At 42.9% G+C, this 23302-nt stretch overlaps 1 protein-coding gene across 1 annotated transcript in view; it reads left to right on the top strand.

Moving 5' to 3' along the window:
- The window catches only part of LOC138652210 (NXPE family member 4-like), a 115098-nt gene extending 93160 nt beyond the window's left edge, over window positions 1–21938 (top strand). Inside the window, exon 4 of the mRNA XM_069742979.1 lies at window positions 21100–21938. Within this exon, the coding sequence (XP_069599080.1) occupies window positions 21100–21632 (533 nt within the window). The 3' untranslated portion in view covers window positions 21633–21938. The remainder of the gene's footprint in view (window positions 1–21099) is intronic.
- Window positions 21939–23302: the final 1364 nt, after the last annotated feature.

Raw genomic sequence — 23302 nt, 5'->3', positions numbered from 1 at the left:
TCCCACCAGAACATATAAAAATTTATGGTGGGCAGGCAGGACTGTTCTTGCCTACTGTGAGCTGGAAACTAAAGTATCCCACAGAACTGTCATTACGGGAAAGTGATAAACAGTTGTGTCCATCATTCCAATATTTATGGACACAACTGTTTATTATCACTCTCCCATAGTGACAGTTCTGTGCTATGTTGTGCATAAATATGTGATTCTTCAGAATTTGTTTTAGTCTTTGCCTGATGAAGAGACCTGTGTAGTCTCGAAAGCTTGCAATTTGTTACCATCTTTTCAGTTAGCCATTAAAAGGTATCAACCACTGAGGACTCTCAATTGTTTATAAAATGGGGACTGTAGATGTTACAGAGCATAAAGAGTGCCAGTCACTGTATGAAAAAAAGTTGCCAAAAATATGCAAAAAGACACGGAAAGAAACAAACACAATAAATTGGCCGTTCCATTTCAATTAAGTTTCAATGAAGTAAAGTGTCCAAAAAAGGAGCATAATAAATAATATAATAATAATAAATATAAGATATATACCTGAACATCTGTAGAAAGCCACACGGGAACCGCTGCCCTATGCATATCACCATATAAAGTTAGCTTTCTCAGGAGAACTCTATTGCCTGAGTTTTCTTTTTGTTGGTTATTATCCATGTGGGGTGTTTTTTGCCTTATTTTAGCATAGAATATGGTACTTTCTTGTCTTTGCACAATTTTTAATTACTTTTACATGTCTATGTACGGTTCTGTGGACTTCTACTGTATGTAAAAAAAATCTCTGTATGTACAGCATCTTGAAAAAGTGTTCATACCCTTTGCAAATTGCCTCTTCAGAGAAAAAGAGGACTTGAACTCTATAGCGCCACCTGTTGGAAGTAGCGATCCTACAAATCAACCCTTTAACGAGTCGTGCAATATGACTTAGGATAAAAGCCAAATCAGTATCTCAATTCGCAGACATGGTGTTTCGGGCAGTTGGCCCTCGTCAGGGCGAAGCATGAGAACTGATTTGGCTAGGTGAGAGGCTCTGGACTGAGGTCTAAGGGGAAATGTTTCTCCTTGTGGAGAGTGACAAACCAGCTCTGTCATGTCAAGGTAAGGAGGCTTACCATACCCTTTGAACGTTTCCATATTCTTTCATGTTACTCCCACAAACTTAAATGTATTTTAGTGTGACTTTATGTGATTTACTAGCAAAGTAGCAAGTATTTGTGAAGTATAAAGAAAACCAGGGGCGAACAGAGACAGCTTGGGGCCCTTGTGCAAGAAATAAGTTTGGGCCCCCTTCCTTTTATGGCAACAAAGCTAATTCATAGTTTTGATGCCTTCAGTGTGAATGTACAATTTTCATAGTCATGAAAATACGGAAAAATCTTTAAATGAGAAGGTGTGTCCAAACTTTTGGTCTGTACTGTATGTATATATGTATATATATATATATATATATATATATATATATATATATTATACATATTGCCGACCCTTATTACACAGTACCCTCTTTTTATGTTCAGTGGGGGAAATAAGTATTTGATCCCTTGTTGATTTTGTAAGTTTTCCCACTGACAAAGACATGAACAGTCTATAACTTTTAGGGTAGGTTAATTTTAAGGGAAAAAAGGTCTTTGTTCCAGTTCCTTAGATAAAATCTTCAACATTTTTTTCATCAATTAAAAATGACAAAAGGCATGCTCCAAGACCACACCATGTGCACACAGAAACAGCAGGTGACGCGTTTCGATCACAAGTACGATCTTTATCAAAGCCTTTAGTCATTTTTAATTGATTAAATAAATTTTGAAGATTTTATCTAAGGAGCTGGAACAAAGACCTTTTTTTCTCTCTGCTACATATCGCCTCATCGGGATGGAGTTCCCGTGCACCTGGAAGGTGGTTAGCTGGCTTTACTTTCTTGTTGACTTCAGGTTGATTTTAACATTGAGAGATAGAATATCAAAAATAAAATCCAGAAAATCACATTGTATAAATTATATAAATGTATTTGCATTTTGCAGTGATAAATAAGTATTTTATCCCCTACCAACCATTAAGAGTTTTGGCTCCTACAGACTAGTTGGACGCTCCTACTCAACTCGTTACCTGCATTAAAAACAGCTGTCTTATATAGTCACCTTTATAAAAGACTCCTGTCCACAAACACGATTATTCAGTCAGACGCTAAACTCTACAGCATGGGCAAGACCAAAGAGCTTTCTAAGGATGTCAGGGACAAGATCATAGGCCTGCACAAAGCTGGAATCGACTACAAAACCATAAGTAAGATGCTGGGTGAGAAGGAGACAACTGCTGGTGCAATAGCAAGAAAATGGAAGAAATACAAACTGTTAATTGACATTGATCTGAGGCACCATGCAAAATCTCACCTCGTGGGGTATCCTTGATCATGAGGAAGGTGAGAGATCTGCCTAAAACTACACGGGGGGAAATGGTTAATGATCTCATGGCAGCTGGGACCACAGTCACCAAGAAAACCATTGGTAACACATTATGCTGTGAAGGTTTAAAATCCTGCAGTGCCCGCAAGGTCCCCCTGCTCAAGAAGGTACATGTGCAGGCCCATCTGAAGTTTGCCAATGAACACCTGGATGATTCTGTGAGTGATTGGGAGAAGGTGCTGTGGTCAGATGAGACAAAAACTGAGGTCTTTGTCATTAACTCAACTCGCCGTGTTTGAAGGAAGAGAAATGTTGCTTATGACCCAAAGAACACCATCCCCACTGTCAAGCATGGAGATAGAAACATTATGTTTTGGGGGTGTTTCTCTGCTAAGAGCACAGGACTACTTCACTGCATCAATGGGAGAATGGATGGCGCCACATATCGTAAAATCCTGAGTGACAACCTTCTTCCCTCCACCAGGACATTAAAAATGAGTAATTGCTGGGTCCTTCAGCAAGGCAATGCCCCAAAACATACAGCCAAGGCAACAAAGGAGTGGCTCAAGAAGAAGCACATTAAGGTCATGGAGTGGTGTAGCCAGTCTCCAGACCTTAATCCTATAGAAAACTTATGGAGGGAGTTGAAGCTCCGAGTTGCGAAGCGGCAGCCTCAAAATCTTAATGATTTAGAGATGATCTGCAAAGAGGAGTGGACATAAATTCCTCCAGACTTGTGCGCAAACCTCATCATCAACTACAAAAAAAGTCTGACTGCTGTATGTCATGCTGCTGCAGTACAGTATAGTACAGCCTCCACCAGAGGGAGCTTGAGAGGGAAGTGAGACTGCACACACAGAGATTGAAGAACCTGGCACTCAAATTAATGCTTTGTGAAGGATTTATTTGTAGTACCGACAAACGTTTCGGTCCCCAAGTTCGGGACCTTCCTCAGTTACTGCAGTGTGAAAAAACATATATATATAGGTAAAAAAACATAAACAACGAAAGAAAGTATATACAATATAATGCAATATAGAACAAAGTCGATTTGAGGCATGAAGGTCATAGTGAGAGTTAGAAAAGATGTAAGAATGCAGAATAAACCACTGTGGTGTCAAGGCACGGGTGACTGAGAACGGGGTGGATAAGGACATACCGTACTAATGGACTTTATAGGAAGAGCCAAAGATAATAGACTGCGTCTAGGTGAAAAAAATTTGAAATATATTTACGAACCAGAGCTACTAAATAAGGCCTGTGCCAGGTGATGTGAGTAGCCTGGGGAGTACATACCAGTTATGTAGGATTAGAGCCAACAAGTAAATGCACTGTGGGAAAATATGGTAGAATGGACCAAAGTAAAAACCGAGCACTGTGACTGACGGTCAGCTGTTATAAGGCCCTTAAGGGGTGGCAGCACCAGTGAGTCACTAGTTAAATACCTTAAAGCGGCGGGTGTTGCATGTGTTCTCCTGGTCGAGACGCGGTATCCACCGCTCGTCTATGGAGGCAGGGAACAGTGCGCCTAAAATAGACTGGAGGCGGTGCCTGTGTCCGATGAGTGAAGTGTCCAGAAAAACCAGAAGTGGCATAAGCGGAAACAGTATGGCCATGCATGTCACATAATGCCGAAGTGTTTGCGGTCCACGGCGTCATAGAGATTGCAAACAATGTGGTCACATGCTGGTGGGAGGGGAGGTCCTGAAATACTGGTAAGACGTAGAGAGAGAGGGTGGGTGGATGGTGAGTTATACAGATAGAGTGATTGAATCCAGTGATGTGGTTCCAATAGGAGACTGGTGTGCCCACAATCCGGCAGAGACATTGATGCATCAGTATAAATGGCTCTGTAAAAAGAGAGAGGTATATTAGATGCAAGCCAATGAGATATAAAATGGATATAAATAAGGACACCAATTAAAGTCATAATATCAAAATATCAAATGGAGGGTAATACAAATATACAAATGGAGACTGGTACAAATGTACAAATAGAGGCTGGTACAAATATACACGTGATGCCAGGGAACCCCATATGTTACGGGAATATGAAGGATCTACTGTATATACTCGAGTATAAGCCGAGATTTTCAGCCCAAAAAAAATGGGCTGAAAGTGCCCCTCTCGGCTTATACTCGAGTCATGGAAGGTGGGGGGGTCGGCGGGTGAGGGGGAGCGACACCTGTCAAATACTCACCTGCTCCCGGAGCTCCTGACGCGGTCCCCGCATGTCCCATGGTCTTCGGGAGCCGCAGCTTCTTCCCCTGTTCAGCGGTCACTGGTACTGCTCATTAAAGTAATGAATATGGATTCCACTCCCATAGGGGTGGAGCCGCATATTTATTACTGTAATGAGCGGTACCATGTGACCGCTCACTACAGGAAGAAGCTGCCGCTCCCGAAGACCATGGGACATGCGGGGACCACGTCAGGAGCGCCGGGAGCAGGTGAGTATGTCATATTCACCTTTCCGCGTTCCACCGCCGCCCCGTCTTCTGCGTCCTCTGCAGTGAATGTTCAGGTCAGAGCGCGCAATGACATATTAATGTGCGCGCCCGCCCTCTGCCTGAACAGTCAGTGCGGAGAGACTGGGCGCTGAGGAGCAGCAGGCAGCGACGAGAGATGAGTATGTGATTTTTTTTTTTAGTGCAGCAGCAGCGTTACATGTGGCACAATGTTATACGGGGCCATAAAGAACTGCATGGAGCATTATGTGGGGCATCTATGGGGCCATAACTGCATGGAGCATTATATAGGGCATCTATGGGGCCATAAAGAAGTGCATGGAGCATTATATGGGGTATCTATGGGGCCATAACTGCATGGAGCATTATATGGGGCATCTATGGGGCCATAACTGCATGGAGCATTATATGGGGCATATATGGGGCCATAAAGAAATGCATAGAGCATCTATGGGGCCATAACTGCATGGAGCATTATGTGGGGCATCTATGGGGTCATAAAGAAGTGCATGGAGCATTATATGGGGCATCTATGGGGCCATAACTGCATGGAGCATTATATGGGGCATCTATGGGGCCATAAAGAACTACATGGAGCATTATATGGGGCATCTATGGGGCCATAAAAAACTGCATGGAGCATTATATGGGGCATCTATGGGGCCATAAAGAACTGCATGGAACATTATATGGAGCATCTATGGGGCCATAAAGAACTGCATGGAGCATTATATGGGGCATCTATGGGGCCATAAAGAACTGTATGGAGCATTATAAGGGGCATCTATGGGGCCATAATGAACTGCATTGAGCATTATATGGAGCATTACATGGGGCCATAAAGAACTGCATGGAGCATTATATGGAGCATCTATGGGGCCATAAAGAACTGCATGGAGCATTATATGGGGCATCTATGGGGCCATAAAGAACTGTATGGAGCATTATATGGGGCATCTATTGGGCCATAAAGAACTGCATGGAGCATTATATGGGGCCATAAAGAACTGCATGGAGTATTATGTGGGACATCTATGGGGCCATAAAGAACTGCATGGAGCATTATATGGGGCATCAATGGGGCCATAAAGGACTTAATGGAGCATTATATGGGGCATCTTATGGGACCATAAAGAACTGCATGGAGCATTATATGGGGCATATTTATATATGGAGCATCTTATGGGGCCATAATGAACTGTATGGAGCATTATATGGGGCCTATTTCGTATGGAGCATCTTATGGGGCAATAATGAACTGCATGGAGCATTATATGGGGCTCCTGATTCAATATGGATATTCAAAAAGCACTTAACCTATTGATGTCTCAATTTTACTTTTATTGGTATCTATTTTTATTTTTGACATTTACCGGTAGCTGCTGCATTTTCCACCCTAGGCTTATACTCGAGTCAATAAGTTTTCCCAGTTTTTTGTTGCAAAATTAGGGGGGTCGGCTTATACTCGGGTTGGCTTATACTCGAGTATATACGGTAAAAAATGAACAACCTCATATGAAAGATACTAGGTCATAATTTTGATGCAGGTTTTTGGTGCGGTTTTTGATGCAGGTTTTTGGTGCAGTTTTTTAAGGCTGTTTTTGATGCCGTTTTTGGTGCAGTTTTTGAGGCAGGTTTTTGGTGTGGTTTTTGATGCAGTTTTTGGTGCAGTTTTTGGTGCAGTTTTTGATGCAGTTTTTAGGGCAGTTTGGATACAGTTTTTCATGCAGTTATGATGCAGTTTTTGATGTAGTTGATGGGATCTCCGCCCCCTTGTCCCCAGTCTTCAGAATGGGCAGCGGATGCATTAAAAAACTGCTTCCGCTGCCCATGTCATGCACAAATTTCACAATGTGGCAATGCGTAGAAAGAAGCGGCAACACTCACCGGTCCTGGGTGAGTGTTGCCGCTTCTTTCTACGCATTGCCAGTGGTTTATACTCATTTCACGCGTGCACCTCTACCTGGTAGCCGGATCCCAGAGAAGTTATTATGCACCGAAGATACCGCTAGTGATTGAGGAACAGCTGTGCGGCGCTTTTCTCCTAGACTGCTATAAATTTCACAATGTGTGTTGATACGTTGGCCCGACGCATAGCGACGGACCTGTACTGACGCAAGTGTGAAAGAGGCCTTAACCTCTTTACCCCCAAGGGTGGTTTGCACGTTAATGACCGGGCCAATTTTTACAATTTTGACCACTGTCCCTTTATGAGGTTATACCTCTGGAACGCTTCAACGGATCCCAGTGATTCTGACACTGTTTTCTTGTGACATATTGTACTTCATGATAGTGGTAAAAATTCTTTGATAGTACCTGCATTTATTTGTGAAAAAAATGGAAATTTGGCAAAAATTATGAAAATTTCACAATTTTCCAAATTTGAATTTTTATGCAATTAAATCACAGAGATATGTCACACAAAATACTTAAAAAGTAACATTTCCCACATGTATACTTTACATCAGCACAATTTTGAAACAAAATTTTTTTTTTGTTAGGGAATTATAAGGGTTAAAAGTTGACCAGCAATTTCTCATTTTTACAACACCATTTTTTTATTTAGGGACCACATCTCATTTGAAGTCATTTTGAGGGGTCTATATGATAGAAAATACCCAAGTGTGACACCATTCTAAAAACTGCACCCCTCAAGGTGTTCAAAACCATATTCAAGAAGTTTATTAACCTTTCTGGTGCTTCACAGGAATTTTTAAATAAAAATGAATATTTAACTTTTTTTCACAAAAAATTTACTTCAGCTCCAATTTGTTTTATTTTACCAAGGGTAACAGGAGAAAATGGACCCCAAAAGTTGTTGTACAATTTGTCCTGAGTACACAGATACCCCATATGTGGGGGTAAACCACTGTTTGGGCACATGACAGAGCTCGGAAGCGAAGGAGCGCCATTTGACTTTTCAATGCAAAATTGACTGGAATCGAGATGGGACACCATGTTGCGTTTGGAGAGCCCCTGATGTGCCTAAACATTGAAACCCCCCACAAGTGACACCATTTTGGAAAGTAGACCCCCTAAGGAACTTATCTAGAGGTGTGGTGAGCACTTTGACCCACCAAGTGCTTCACAGAAGTTTATAATGCAGAACCGTAAAAATAAAAAATCATATTTTTTTCACAAAAATTATTTCTCGCCCCCAATTTTTTATTTTCCCAAGGGTAAGAGAAGAAATTGGACCCCAAAAGTTGTTGTACAATTTGTCCTGAGGACGCTAATACCCCATATGTGGGGGTAAACCACTGTTTGGGCGCATGGGAGAGCTCGGAAGGGAAGGAGCGCCGTTTGACTTTTCAATGCAAAATTGACAGGAATTGAGATGGGACGCCATGTTGCGTTTGAAGAGCCACTGATGTGCCTAAACATTGAAACCCCCCACAAGTGACACCATTTTGGAAAGTAGACCCCCTAAGGAACTTATCTAGATGTGTTTTGAGTGCTTTAACCCACCAAGGGCTTCACAGAAGTTTATAATGCAGAGCCGTAAAAATAAAACAAACATTTTTTCCCAAAAAATTATTTTTTTAGCCCCCAGTTTTGCATTTTCCCGAGGGTAACAGGAGAAATTGGACCCCAAAATTTGTTGCCCAATTTGTCCTGAGTGCGATGATACACCATATGTGGGGGGAACCACTGTTTGGGCGCATGGAAGGGCTCGGAAGGGAAGGAGCACCATTTGGAATGCAGACTTAGATGGAATGGTCTGCAGGTGTCACATTGTGTTTGCAGACCCCTAAAGTACCTAAACAGTAGAAACCCCCCACAAGTGACACTATTTTGGAAAGTAGACCCCCCAGGGAACTTATCTAGATATGTTGAGAGAACTTTGAACCCCCAAATGTTTCACTACAGTTTATAACGCAGAGCCGTGAAAATAAAAAATCTTTTTTTTTTCCCACAAAAATTATTTTTTAGCCCCCAGTTTTGTATTTTCCCAAGGGTAATAAGAAAAATTGGACCGCAAAAGTTGCTGTCCTATTTGTCCTGAGTACGCTGATACTGCATATGTTGGGGTAAACCCCTGTTTGGGCGCACGAGAGAGCTCGGAAGAGAAGAAGCACTGTTTTACTTTTTCAACGCAGAATTGGCTGGAATTGAGATTGGACGCCATGTCGCGTTTGGAGAGCCCCTGATGTGCCTAAACAGTGGAAACCCCACAATTATAACTGAAACCCTAATCCAAACACACCCCTAACCCTAATCCCAACAGTAACCCTAACCCCACCCCTAACACTAATCCCAACCCTATTCCCAACTGTAAATGTAATCTAAACCCAAACCGTAACTTTAGCCCCAACCCTAACTGTAGCCCTAACCCTAGCCCTAACCCTAGCCCTAACCCTAGCCCTAACCCTAACCCTAACCCTAGCCCTAACCCTAACCCTAGCCCTAACCCTAACCCTAGCCCTAACCCTAACCCTAGCCCTAATGGGAAAATGGAAATAAATACATTTTTTTAATTTTTCCCTAACTAAGGGGGTGATGAAGGGGGGTTTGATTTACTTTTATAGTGGTTTTTTTAGCGGATTTTTATGATTGGCAGCCGTCACACACTGAAAGACGCTTTTTATTGCAAAAAAATATTTTTTGCGTTACCACATTTTGAGAGCTATAATTTTTCCATATTTTGGTCCACAGAGTCATGTGAGGTCTTGTTTTTTGCAGGCCGAGTTGATGTTTCTATTGGTAACATTTTCGGGCACGTGACATATTTTTATCGCTTTTTATTCCGCTTTTTGTGAGGCAGAATGACCAAAAACCAGCTATTCATGAATTTCTTTTTGGGGAGATATTTATACCGTTCTGCCTTTGGTAAAATGGATATAGCAGTTTTATTCTTCGGGTCAGTACGATTACAGCGACACCTCATTTATATCATTTTTTTATGTTTTGGCACTTTTATACGATAAAAACTATTTTATAGAAAAAATAATTATTTTTGCATAGCTTTATTCTCAGGACTATAACTTTTTTATTTTTTTGCTGATGATGCTGTATAGCAGCTCGTTTTTTGCGGGACAAGATGACGCTTTCAGCGGTACCATAGTTATTTATATCTGTCTTTTTTATCGCGTGTTATTCCACTTTTTGTTCGGCGGTATGATAATAAAGCGTTGTTTTTTGCCTCTTTTTTTCTTACGGTGTTTACTGAAGGGGTTAACGAGTGGGCCAGTTTTATAGGTCGGGCCGTTACGGACGCGGCGATACTAAATATATGTACTTGTATTGCTTTGTTTTTTTATTTAGATAAAGAAATGTATTTATGGGAATAATATTTTTTTTTTCATTATTTAGGAATATTTTTTTTATTTTTTTTTTTACACATTTGGAAATTTTTTTTTTAACTTTTTTACTTTGTCCCAGGGGGGGACATTACAGATCGGTGATCTGACAGTTTGCACAGCACTCTGTCAGATCACCGATCGGTCTCAGAGCACTGCAGGCTTCACAGTGCCTGCTCTGAGCAGGCTCTGTGAAGCCACCTCCCTCCCTGCAGCACCCGAATGCCGCGGCCATCTTGTATCCGGGTCTGGAGCAGGGAGGGAGGTAGGAGACCCACGCAGCAACGCAATCACATCGCGTTGCTGCGGGGGGCTCAGGGAAGCCCGCAGGGAGCCCCCTCCCTGCGCGATGCTTCCTTGTACCGCAGGCACATCGCGATCATGTTTGATCGCGGTGTGCCGGGGGTTAATATGCCGGGAGCGGTCCGTGACCGGTCCTGGCACATAGTGCCGGATGTCAGCTGCGATAGGCCGATCGCGTATGACGTACTATCCCGTCGGTGGTCATAGGGGCCCACCCCACCTCGACGGATAGTACGTCTAATGTCAGAAAGGGGTTAATGAGCGGTTAATTGAAAAATAGTGGAAAATAAATGGTGTGGACTCCTGTGCAATTTTCTGCGCCAGAGGGGGAAAGCCAATATTTGTAGCCTGCTATGAATATCAGCCCGCAGCTGTCTGCGTAGCCTTTACTGGCTATTAAAATAGGGGGACCCACAAAAAATGATGTGGGGTCCCCCTATATTTTATAGCCAGAAAGGCTACGCAGACAGCTGCGGGCTGAAATTCATAGTAACATAGTAACATACATAGTAACATAGTTAGTAAGGCCGAAAAAATACATTTGTCCATCCAGTTCAGCCTATATTCCATCATAATAAATCCCCAGATCTACGTCCTTCTACAGAACCTAATTGCATGATACAATATTGTTCTGCTCCAGGAAGACATCCAGGCCTCTCTTGAACCCCTCGACTGAGTTCGCCATCACCACCTCCTCAGGCAAGCAATTCCAGATTCTCACTGCCCTAACAGTAAAGAATCCTCTTCTATGTTGGTGGAAAAACCTTCTCTCCTCCAGACGCAAAGAATGCCCCCTTGTGCCCATCACCTTCCTTGGAATAAACAGATCCTCAGCAAGATATTTGTATTGTCCCCTTATATACTTATACAGTGGGGCAAAAAAGTATTTAGTCAGTCAGCAATAGTGCAAGTTCCACCACTTAAAAAGATGAGAGGCGTCTGTAATTTACATCATAGGTAGACCTCAACTATGGGAGACAAACTGAGAAAAAAAAATCCAGAAAATCACATTGTCTGTTTTTTTAACATTTTATTTGCATATTATGGTGGAAAATAAGTATTTGGTCAGAAACAAAATTTCATCTCAATACTTTGTAATATATCCTTTGTTGGCAATGACAGAGGTCAAACGTTTTCTGTAAGTCTTCACAAGGTTGCCACACACTGTTGTTGGTATGTTGGCCCATTCCTCCATGCAGATCTCCTCTAGAGCAGTGATGTTTTTGGCTTTTCGCTTGGCAACACGGACTTTCAACTCCCTCCAAAGGTTTTCTATAAGGTTGAGATCTGGAGACTGGCTAGGCACTCCAGGACCTTGAAATGCTTCTTACGAAGCCACTCCTTCGTTGCCCTGGCGGTGTGCTTTGGATCATTGTCATGTTGAAAGACCCAGCCACGTTTCATCTTCAATGCCCTTGCTGATGGAAGGAGGTTTGCACTCAAAATCTCACGATACATGGCCCCATTCATTCTTTCATGTACCCGGATCAGTCGTCCTGGCCCCTTTGCAGAGAAACAGCCCCAAAGCATGATGTTTCCACCACCATGCTTTACAGTAGGTATGGTGTTTGATGGATGCAACTCAGTATTCTTTTTCCTCCAAACACGACAAGTTGTGTTTCTACCAAACAGTTCCAGTTTGGTTTCATCAGACCATAGGACATTCTCCCAAAACTCCTCTGGATCATCCAAATGCTCTCTAGCAAACTTCAGACGGGCCCGGACATGTACTGGCTTAAGCAGTGGGACACGTCTGGCACTGCAGGATCTGAGTCCATGGTGGCGTAGTGTGTTACTTATGGTAGGCCTTGTTACATTGGTCCCAGCTCTCTGCAGTTCATTCACTAGGTCCCCCCGCGTGGTTCTGGGATTTTTGCTCACCGTTCTTGTGATCATTCTGACCCCACGGGGTGGGATTTTGCGTGGAGCCCCAGATTGAGGGAGATTATCAGTGGTCTTGTATGTCTTCCATTTTCTAATTATTGCTCCCACTGTTGATTTCTTCACTCCAAGCTGGTTGGCTATTGCAGATTCAGTCTTCCCAGCCTGGTGCAGGGCTACAATTTTGTTTCTGGTGTCCTTTGACAGCTCTTTGGTCTTCACCATAGTGGAGTTTGGAGTCAGACTGTTTGAGGGTGTGCACAGGTGTCTTTTTATACTGATAGAAGAAGTTACAGGTCTGTGAGAGCCAGAAATTTTGATTGTTTGTTTCTGACCAAATGCTTATTTTCCACCATAATATGCAAAAAAAATGATAAAAAACCAGACAATGTGATTTTCTGGATTTTTTTTTCTCAGTTTGTCTCCCATAGTTGAGGTCTACCTATGATGTAAATTACAGACGCCTCTCATCTTTTTAAGTGGTGGAACTTGCACTATTGCTGACTGACTAAATACTTTTTTGCCCCACTGTACATGGTTATTAGATCGCCCCTCAGTCGTCTTTTTTCTTTTTTCTAGACTAAATAATCCTAATTTCGCTAATCTATCTGGGTATTGTAGTTCTCCCATCCCCTTTATTAATTTTGTTGCCCTCCTTTGTACTCTCTCTAGTTCCATTATATCCTTCCTGAGCACCGGTGCCCAAAACTGGACACAGTACTCCATGTGCGGTCTAACTAGGGATTTGTACAGAGGCAGTATAATGCTCTCATCATGTGTATCCAGACCTCTTTTAATGCACCCCATGATCCTGTTTGCCTTGGCAGCTGCTGCCTGGCACTGGCTGCTCCAGGTAAGTTTATCATTAACTAGGATCCCCAAGTCCTTCTCCCTGTCAGATTTACCCAGTGGTTTCCCATTCAGTGTGTAATGGTGATATTGATTCCTTCTTCCCATGTGTATAACCTTACATTTATCATTGTTAAACCTCATCTGCCACCTTTCAGCCCAAGTTTCCAACTTATCCAGATCCATCTGTAGCAGAATACTATCTTCTCTTGTATTAACTGCTTTACATAGTTTTGTATCATCTGCAAATATCGATATTTTACTGTGTAAACCTTCTACCAGATCATTAATGAATATGTTGAAGAGAACAGGTCCCAATACTGACCCCTGCGGTACCCCACTGGTCACAGCGACCCAATTAGAGACTATACCATTTATAACCACCCTCTGCTTTCTATCACTAAGCCAGTTACTAACCCATTTACACACAATTTCCCCCAGACCAAGCATTCTCATTTTGTGTACCAACCTCTTGTGCGGCACGGTATCAAACGCTTTGGAAAAATCGAGATATACCACGTCCAATGACTCACCGTGGTCCAGCCTATAGCTTACCTCTTCATAAAAACTGATTAGATTGGTTTGACAGGAGCGATTTCTCATAAACCCATGCTGATATGGAGTTAAACAGTTATTCTCATTGAGATAATCCAGAATAACATCCCTCAGAAACCCTTCAAATATTTTACCAACAATAGAGGTTAGACTTACTGGCCTATAATTTCCAGGTTCACTTTTAGAGCCCTTTTTGAATATTGGCACCACATTTGCTATGCGCCAATCCTGCGGAACAGACCATGTCGCTATAGAGTCCCTAAAAATAAGAAATAATGGTTTATCTATTACATTACTTAGTTCTCTTAGTACTCGTGGGTGTATGCCATCCGGACCCGGAGATTTATCTATTTTAATAGATAAGAGGGGCCATGGAGAGAGAGGGGCCATGGATATTGCCCCCCCCCCCCGGCTACAAATACTAGTCCGCAGCCACCCCAGAAATGGCGCATCTGAACGATGCACCCTTTCCGGCACTTAGCCCCTCTCTTCCCACTCCCGTGTAGGGGTGGGATATGGGGTAATAAGGGGTTAATGTCACCTTGCTATTGTAAAGTGACATTAAGCCAGGTTAATAACGGAGAGGCGTCAATAATATCCATTATTAATCCAATAGTAATAAAGGGTTAAAAAAACACACACACATTAGGAAAAAAGTATTTTAATATTCTTCATTTAACCATATTTAAACATACTTAACCATACATCAGCGCCTGCAAAAAACGTAAAATAATAAACCGTATACTACCTGTCCGCCGTAGTCCAATAAATAACGAGTGTCCCGCGACGATCTCCCCTATAGAACAGTGACATCGGGTGATGTCACTGCTCTATAGGACCCTCAGTGACACACTGACAAGAGACAATGTCTCCTGCAGTGCATCACTGAGGTTACTAAAGTTCAAAGTCCACTTTATGGCAATTGCTGCGTGGGAAAATTTCTCACACAGCAATGCCAAAAGTGAGACTAGGGACTATTTTTTTTACAGCGGCGGAGGAATACAGTGCGGAAGGATACCTTCCTCCCGTCATTGTGTTCCTGGAGCCCCTGGAGAGCGGTCGCATCAGCTGATGCTGCCGTTCTCCACGGGAGATTGTCGTGGGACACTCGTGGATTTCTGTGGACAGGGAGTATATTGGTTGTTTGTTATTTTAATATTTTTTACAAGTGACACTGGCTTCGGGGATCAAAATGACAAGTAATGGTGAGCATGTACTCTATGTACGGTATGTCTATATGTATATATTGTATGTAATGTATGAATGTACTGTATGTAGTATGTATGTAGTATGTATGTAGTATGTATGTAGCATGTATGTTTTTTATTTTTTTCATTTAACACATTAGCCGGATGATGGGACTACTTCTGTCCCATCATTGGCTAATGTGTCAATCACTGTCACTGTAGCAGGCATCGTCCGATGGGACTCGTCCCATCGGACGATGCCTGCACACACGCACAGACCCCCGGCAGCCCGCACAGAGCCCCGGCAGGCCACACAGAGCCCCGGCAGGCCCGCACAGAGCCCCGGCAGGCCCGCACTGAGCCCCGGCAGGCCCGCACAAAGCTCCGGCAGGCCCGCACAGAGCCCCGGCAGGCCCGCACAGAGCCCGGCAGGCCGCACAGAGACCCATCAGGCCCACACAGAGCCCTGGCAGACCCGCACAGAGCCCCGGCAGCCCACACAAAGCCCCGGCAGGCCCGTACAGACCCCCAAGAGGCCTGTGCAGATCCCCGGCAGGCCCGCACAGAGACCCATCAGGCCCACACAGAGCCCTGGCAGGCCCGCACAGAGCCCCGGCAGCCCGCACAAAGCCCCGGCAGGCCTGTACAGACCCCCAAGAGGCCCGTGCAGATCCCCGGCAGGCCCGCACAGACCCCGCCACACACACAGACATGCACAGTGTTCGCCCACGCACCGCCCACACTCTTCCTACCTACGGAACAGGATGTGGAAGGACAGAAAGGGCTTATTTACATTCCAATATTTGTGTCCCATTGACTTGCATTGCTATCGGGTATTGGTATCGGTGATATCTGATATTTTTGGGATATCGGCCGATCCAATCCAATGCCAATACTTCTGGATATCGGAAGGTATCGCTCAACACTACTCATTAGTTCCCCTTTCTTGCAGTTCTTTCAAAGAAAAAAGAAAAAACAAATCTAAAGAGAAAAACTTCACAAAAGTTAATAGAGAAATATGGCTATGTGCCGATCCAAAAAAGCATACTGAATGGGATGGCAGTTCAATGGTAGTATCAGCAATCGCCGGACAAAAGCAGTGTACTATAAATAATATATATGAAACACTGGAAATCCCACTTTCAGGTATTTCTAAGGAGGGCGCAGGGTACTTTACAATTCTCCTCTTTTCTATTACTGCACGATATTACAGAAACTTAGGTAATACGAATTTCTTTGTGACCAGTTCCTTTACAGCCCTATTACAAAACGCTGTGTATACCAGTTCATTATACCCTACTGCCATTTAGTGGGTTTATTTAGAAATACCTGAAAGTGGGATTTCCAGTGTTTCATATATATTATTTATAGTACACTGCTTTTGTCCGGCGATTGCTGATACTACCAATGAATGCCATCCCATTCAGTATGCTTTTTTGGATCGGCACATAGCCATATTTCTCTTTTTTTACCTTTTGTGAAGTTTTTCTCTTTAGATTTGTTTTTTCTTTTTTCTTTGAAAGAACTGCAAGAAAGGGGAATTAATGAGATATTTGTGTGTCCACCCTATTTAACAAGTTCATATAATAAGAAAAAAACACTTCAAAAAGCAGATATATTGCATATGCATCTTCTGATTGTACCGTACCCTGAATTTTTTGGAGGTTGTTTTTTCCTGTCCTTTTAAACAATTTTAAATTTTGTCTTAATAAAGAATTCTTTTATTTACTCTTTAGTCACTTCGCACTTTTATTAGATAAATAATGTAATAATTGTAAATGCTGGTAATACTTGGTAATGGTTTGTTGGTATCTGTTATATTGAAATATTATTATTGCGGTATTATTATTCAATCTTATATAGCGGTGTTATTGGTATTATTAGAAATATTGGTCTTGTAGAACATCCACCAGGCAGGTTAATATTAGTATAAGAAAGCTACATCTGGGATGCAGACAGCATGGGCCTGTGTGCTTTCAAATGCCAGGGCAGAATTTTAGTCCCAGTCCGTTCTTGCTGACAGGTCAGGGATAAAGTTGTGGAGAAAAGTAAAGCATAATTAGGTTATAAAAAAAGAAGCCGAAGCCCTGAACATCTTACACAGTTCTGTTCAATCCATCATCTAAAAATGAAAGGAGTATAGCCCAACTGCAAACCTACCAAGACATGACCGTGCATCAAAACTGACATCCCAAACAAGAAAGGCACAAATAAGACAAGCAGTCAAGAGGCCCATTGTAACTGTGGAGGAGCTGCAGAGATCCCCAGCTTGGGTGGGAGAATCTGTCCACAGAATAACAATTAGTTGTTTACTCAATAAATCTAGCCTTAAAGGGAAGGTGCCACCCGTTTTCTTGTATTTTGTTTTTTTTTGTGAAATTAAGCTTAAAATAGTAATTAAAATGTATTAATGCAATGTTTGCACTGTTTGCAAACATTTCTATATGAAAAATATTTCATATTTTTCTACAAATATACATATTTACCACTAGGGGGAGCATTTTCCATTTTAGACCTCAAGCAGCTATAGTAAGATTTAGCAGCTTTACTGTTAGCAGCAAAATTGGGGCAGTAACTGCTGACATCACCATTTCCCTCCCCTTTTGGGTGGTCTAATATCCCTGGGACAGAATGAAGAGCAGCATCACAGGGCAGCACCATTTTGTGTGTGACTGCCCTGTGACCTGCTATCACCAGCTATCACCAGCAGTTACTGCATCAGAGGCACAGCTTGTTTACAGAGGAGCAGAACACAGTGGGCTCAGCAGCATTTTTTGTGAATAACATTCTTGCCATCCCCTTCCCCCACCTTAATCCCTGTCCTGTCAGCTGCCCTGCTCTCGCTCTCCAGGTGTCACCTCCCTCTCTGCAGGCTGTGAGTGCAGCTTACCAGAGATCACAGGGACTGTATGTGAGGAGGAGGCGGAGACACAGCAGGAGAAGCACACAGGGCAGCATGTGAGGAGCAGAGGATGTGCCTGCTTGGAGTACAGAGGAGCAGTGAGGGCTTCTTCTGTCCTGCGATAGAGAGCACAGGGCTATAATAAAATGGCAGCCAGTCACACCTACAGCAGTGAGTTGTGCAGCCCACAGAGGCGTGCCCAGCTCACTGCTAATGCTGCTACAATGTTAGAAATAGGGTCAGGTCTATTATCTCCTATGTCCATGGGGTGCCGTAATCTGACACTGATAGGGTCCTGCTACTGCGGCAAAACCAAGATGTCAGCCCCCAGTGCATTCTTTAAACTCATATAACACATGAAATCTGTTTCACATGCATTTCAAACTTGCTTATAGCAGCATGTTATGCTACATTACAGTGATTTATTAATGACCTACAAACGCGGTACCTTCCCTTTAATGGAAGAGTGGCAAGACAAAAGCAAGCCATAAGACTTTCTGCTGCAGTTTGCAAAAAGCCATGTAGTGGATACAGCTGGCATCTGGAGGAAAGTGCTCTGGTCAGATGAGACCCTTGGGATGAATGCAAAGCGCTATGCATGACGGAAAACTAACACTGTACAGCACCCTAAATACACCATCCACACCGTCAAATATGATATGCTGGTAGCAGCATCATGCTGTGGGGATGGATTTTCTTCAGCAAGGAGAGGGAAGCTGGTCAGAGTTGATGGGAAGATGGATGGAGCTAAATATAGGCAATCATGGAGAAAAACCTATTAGAGGCTGCAAAACTCTTGAGTCTTGGATGCAGGTTTATCTTCTAGCAAGGCATCAACCCTTAACATACTGCCAGAGTTACAATGGAAGTGTTTAGATCAAAGTATTTTCATGTGTTTGAATGGTTCAGTTAAAGTCCAGACCTGAATACCATTGAAAATATGTGGCAAGACTTGAAAATTGTTGTTCACAGACACTCTCTATCTAATCTCACTGAGCAAGAACTAGTTTGCAAAGAAGAATGGACAAAAACTTTAGTGTCGCGGGGTTACTGCAAGGAAGCGGAGACAGAAGACTGCAGCGTATGGTTGCTTCTACTATGCTGAGAAGAAGTATTTCATGATCCAGGCCGGGGTTTTTTTTTTTTTGTTATTCTCTCTCCGGTCTGGTCATGTGGAGGTTAACCTTTTCTGCCTCATTTTGGGTTTGGAGTGGCTATTTCAGTCTGCTGTGACCAATGTCAGTGATAGTTCATGCTCCCAGGCTTGAGCAGCTGACCCCTTGATACCGTGTTTTGTTCTCTGCCCATTTACTCTGTTCCCGTGACTTTACTTTTCTGCCACCCCGCTTGTCTTAGTGCTTGGACCTTTTGGTTTGTGACCCGGCTTGTCTTCTGACCTATTTAACTGTCTCTTGTCTCAGTTATATCTGCTCCCGTCTGGCTCTGACTTCTGGCTTTTATTTGACCACGTGCATTGCTGTGACCTCTGGTACTTCTTGTTCTGTTTCTGACTCGGCTCGTCTGATCACTCTTTCGCCACCAGGTGGCGCTTGTGCTGCTGCTCAATGATGTTACGCTGTGTGTGCAACCTCTCTTCCCTCACCAGCATCATCTGGTGGAGGTTGCGCTACATTGCACTGCAGCAGCATTAGAAAACACTTCTCCAGTGTATTAAATGGGTTGATTTTCTTCCAGCAGAACACAGCAGAACAGGAGTTAATCGGCCATATTCTCAAACTCCTAGATTCAGCTGTGCTTTGTTAGCCACTCCTTTTCCCTATAAAATCTGGGCCCGATTACCAAGTCATCATCAGAGTTAGCAATTGCTGCAAGACATAGGAGTGGGAGAAGTTGGTTTTGTAAAGGAGTGCTGGAGGAGTTTATTAGTGACAGTTGCCTGGTTTGTAGGCTTGGAAATTCCTTATCCTTTCCTGTTTTGAGTTTTCAGTTTACCCTTGTCTCTGTTACCCTGTCTGTTGAGTTGGCGTATTGCGGTGCACAGTAGCGCCCCTCTTCCCTTGGTGGGGGAAGGGAACAGACGAAGGGCTGATCTAGGAGATAGGGCAAGGGCGGAGACCCCGTCGTCTTCGTCATCTGAAATATCCCGGCGAACAGGGCTAGCTAGGAACAGTAAAGGTGCCCCTTGTCCTAGTTCACTCGCCAGTCGAATTGTGACATTTAGCTTCTAGATTTGCATAGATGGAATATACATATCCCAAAAGACTTTCAGTAGTATAATTTTCTTTAGGCTATGTGCACACGTAGAATGGTCCACTGCGGATTCTTCCGCAGCAGATTTGATAAATCTGCAGGGCAAAACGCTGTGTTTTTGCTGCAGATTTATCGCAGATTTACCGCGGTTTTTCTGCGGATTTCACTGCGGTTTTACAACTGCAGTTTTCTATTGGAGCAGCTGTAAAACCGCTGCGGAATCCTCCTCAGAAAGAAGTGAAATGCTGCGGAATGTAAACCGCTGCTTTTCCGCGGGGTTTTTTACGCAGCATGTGCACAGTGCTTTTTGTTTCCCATAGGTTTACATTGTAATGTAAACTCATGGGAAACTGCTGCGGGACCCACAGCTGCAGAAACGCTGCGGATCCGCAGCAAAATCCGCAGCAAAATCCGTAGCGTGTGCACATACTCTTACACTTCACAAATGCTTGCCAGTTTGTGTTAGTATATTATGTAAAATCCCAATAAAATACTTTCACTTTGTAGGTGTAACGTTAAAATATGGGGAAAAGTTCACGGAGTATGAATATTTTTTCAAAGCACTGTATATTTTTTACTAGATGTACAGCTTTCATGTGTATGTTTCCTTTTGGCTGCAATTGAACATGAGTTGAAAACTTGAAAATTGCCGTTGACTGTCAGGGATGTGGATCCCCTGACAGTTTGGTAATGTAATCAATAACTGGACAGAGTCAGACTGTGTAGGGCACAACCCAATGACACAGGATGTCTTTTTGTTAATCCGTTTCCAGGATTAACAGAGACATAGAACAATCCTAAGTTCTAAGACAAGATGCTCCAGAATTATTTTCAGATGAATATTTTTATCTACTAAAAGACATCTCTGGAAAGTTTACAGGCCATCTTTAATGTGGAGATATTAGACACTGTATATACAGTAAATATACTCTCAAATACAGTAAGTCAAGCAGATCAGTAGCTATAATCTATTCCATGTATAGTATTGACTTTCAAATAGGCCTAATTGAAAAACAATTATAGTGACATTTATCTATCTATACACAGCACTCCAAAATTTCAATCTTTATGAAGATAATTGGTCGCGTGAACTTTTAATCTTGGACCTTCAGCGGAATGTGAAAATTTCCTGGAAAAGTCACACCTTCCCTTTTGTTTCCTCATCAAATGGACCATGGCAAGAGGAACGTACCATTGCTCGTGAAATCGACTTAATAAGAGGTGAAAAGCGAACGGTCATCATACTGAATATTGGAATCCATTTCAGAGCCTTCCCCATTTATTACTTCATTAAGAGACTGTATAATATACGCCGGGCTATAGAGCGTCTGTTCCGCCGAAGCCCAGAAACGAAAGTCATAATTAAGACTGAGAATACAAGTGACATGAAAGATTTGGAGCGTTTCAGTGACTTTCATGGTTCGTTACACTACTTTATCATGGAAATTGTCTTGAAGGACCTCAATGTTGGCTTTGTTAATGGCTGGGATATGACCAATGCATTTGATACAAATAATATTCATCCTCCAGAGAAGGTTATTGGGAATGAGGTTAAAATGCTAATGACATATATCTGTTAAAATTGTACAAGAAATATGTGATTATAGTAACAGTTTATGCTAAGATAGTGTTGTACATGTTAGTTTTATTTATGAGACCAGAACAAAATATCCTTGGATTTTCTTCTTCTGGTTGATTATGTGGGAGAATAGCTCTGTAGCTATAGGTAAAAGAAGTGGAATGAAAACAAAGACTGTGACATGGAAGTTCTCTTCTTTTTTGTTTTATAAAATAAATGTGTAAGAGCATGCAAAATAGGTTCACTAGCCACTGACAAATACACTAAACTATAGCTACATGAACTCACTTAGCTACCTGTTTAACTCTCCGGGACTGTGCTAATTATTTAATTATTGATAATATCTGTTTTTTTCTGTAATTCAGTGTTTCACACTATACTACTTGTTTTTATATGTATGGTGCAACAACTGTGCAACAAATCCAATGAAGTCACATGGGTCTTGCAAAGTATTGTTTTTTTTTCATTAATGTATTCTGAAGATTTGCCCCTGGTCTAAGATGCTGTATAAGCAGGGTATAAAGAGTTAACACAAGGGATGGGCGGACGTGCTCAGTGATACTAAGATATTACTCAAGTATCTGGGTGCTTGGATGTGCTCGGCGATCAGCGAGCATTAGCCAGTGCCCAATTTCAAACTCAAATCCCCACCACAAATGTTTGGCGCTTGTTCCACAGCCACTAAGCACAGAGGTGTATCTAGGGTTTCTGACACCAGGGGCAAGAGTTCAGTTTGGCGCCCCCCCAGGACATATGCGATTTGCACACTTAGTCATGTACCCACGAGTTCCTCTCCCTAATGCTCTCAATGTTCAGTGAAAAACAGAGAAGCAGAAGAGAAAGGACCATAAGTATGAAAGTCGCATATGAGTGAAGTGTCCACGTGGTGACTTCTGGAACCTGCAGAGCTGAATCCTGACATCGCAGGCTTCTGAATTCTCGCAACTAGGGTTGAGCGACATTTGTTTTTATAGGATCGGGTCGGATTTCACGAAACCCGACTTTTTCAAAAGTCGGGTCGAGTGAAATCGGCCGATCCTATAGAAAAGTCGGGGTCGGGGTCGGCCGAAACACGAAACCCAATGCATTGCATTGCGTTTCTAATGGTTCCCAGGGTCTGAAGGAGAGGAAACTCTCCTTCAGGCCCTGTGATCCATATTAATGTGTAAAATAAAGAATCAAAATAAAAAATATTGCTATACTCACCCTCGGACGCGCCCTGGTTGTAACCGGGAGCCTTTCTTCCTAAGAATGAGCACCTGAAGGACCTTTCGATGACGTCGCGGCTTGTGATTGGTCGCGTGAGCGGTCACATGGGCGTCACGCGACCAATCACAAGCCGCGACGTCATCGAAAGGTCCTTCAAGCGCTGATTCTTAGGAAGGAAGGCTGCGGGTTAGAACCAGGGCGCGTCCGAGGGTAGGTATATTCCTAATAGCAATATTTTTTATTTTTATTCTTTATTTTACACTTAAATCTGAATTCCAAAACCGATTCCCAATATCTTAAACATATCGGGAATCGGTATCGGAATTCCGATACCAGATTCAGAAGATCGCCGACCTCATGGCCGACCCCACACAGGGGTCGGGTCGGGTTTCATGAAACCCGACTTTGCCAAAAGTCGGCGACTTCTGAATCTGGCCGACCCGTTTCGCTCAACACTACTCG

This window comes from Ranitomeya imitator, chromosome 10, assembly GCF_032444005.1.
Source record: "Ranitomeya imitator isolate aRanImi1 chromosome 10, aRanImi1.pri, whole genome shotgun sequence".
NCBI lineage: Eukaryota > Metazoa > Chordata > Amphibia > Anura > Dendrobatidae > Ranitomeya > Ranitomeya imitator.
Note: the sequence above shows the minus strand (reverse complement) of the source record. Positions and strands in the feature narration are given on the sequence as shown.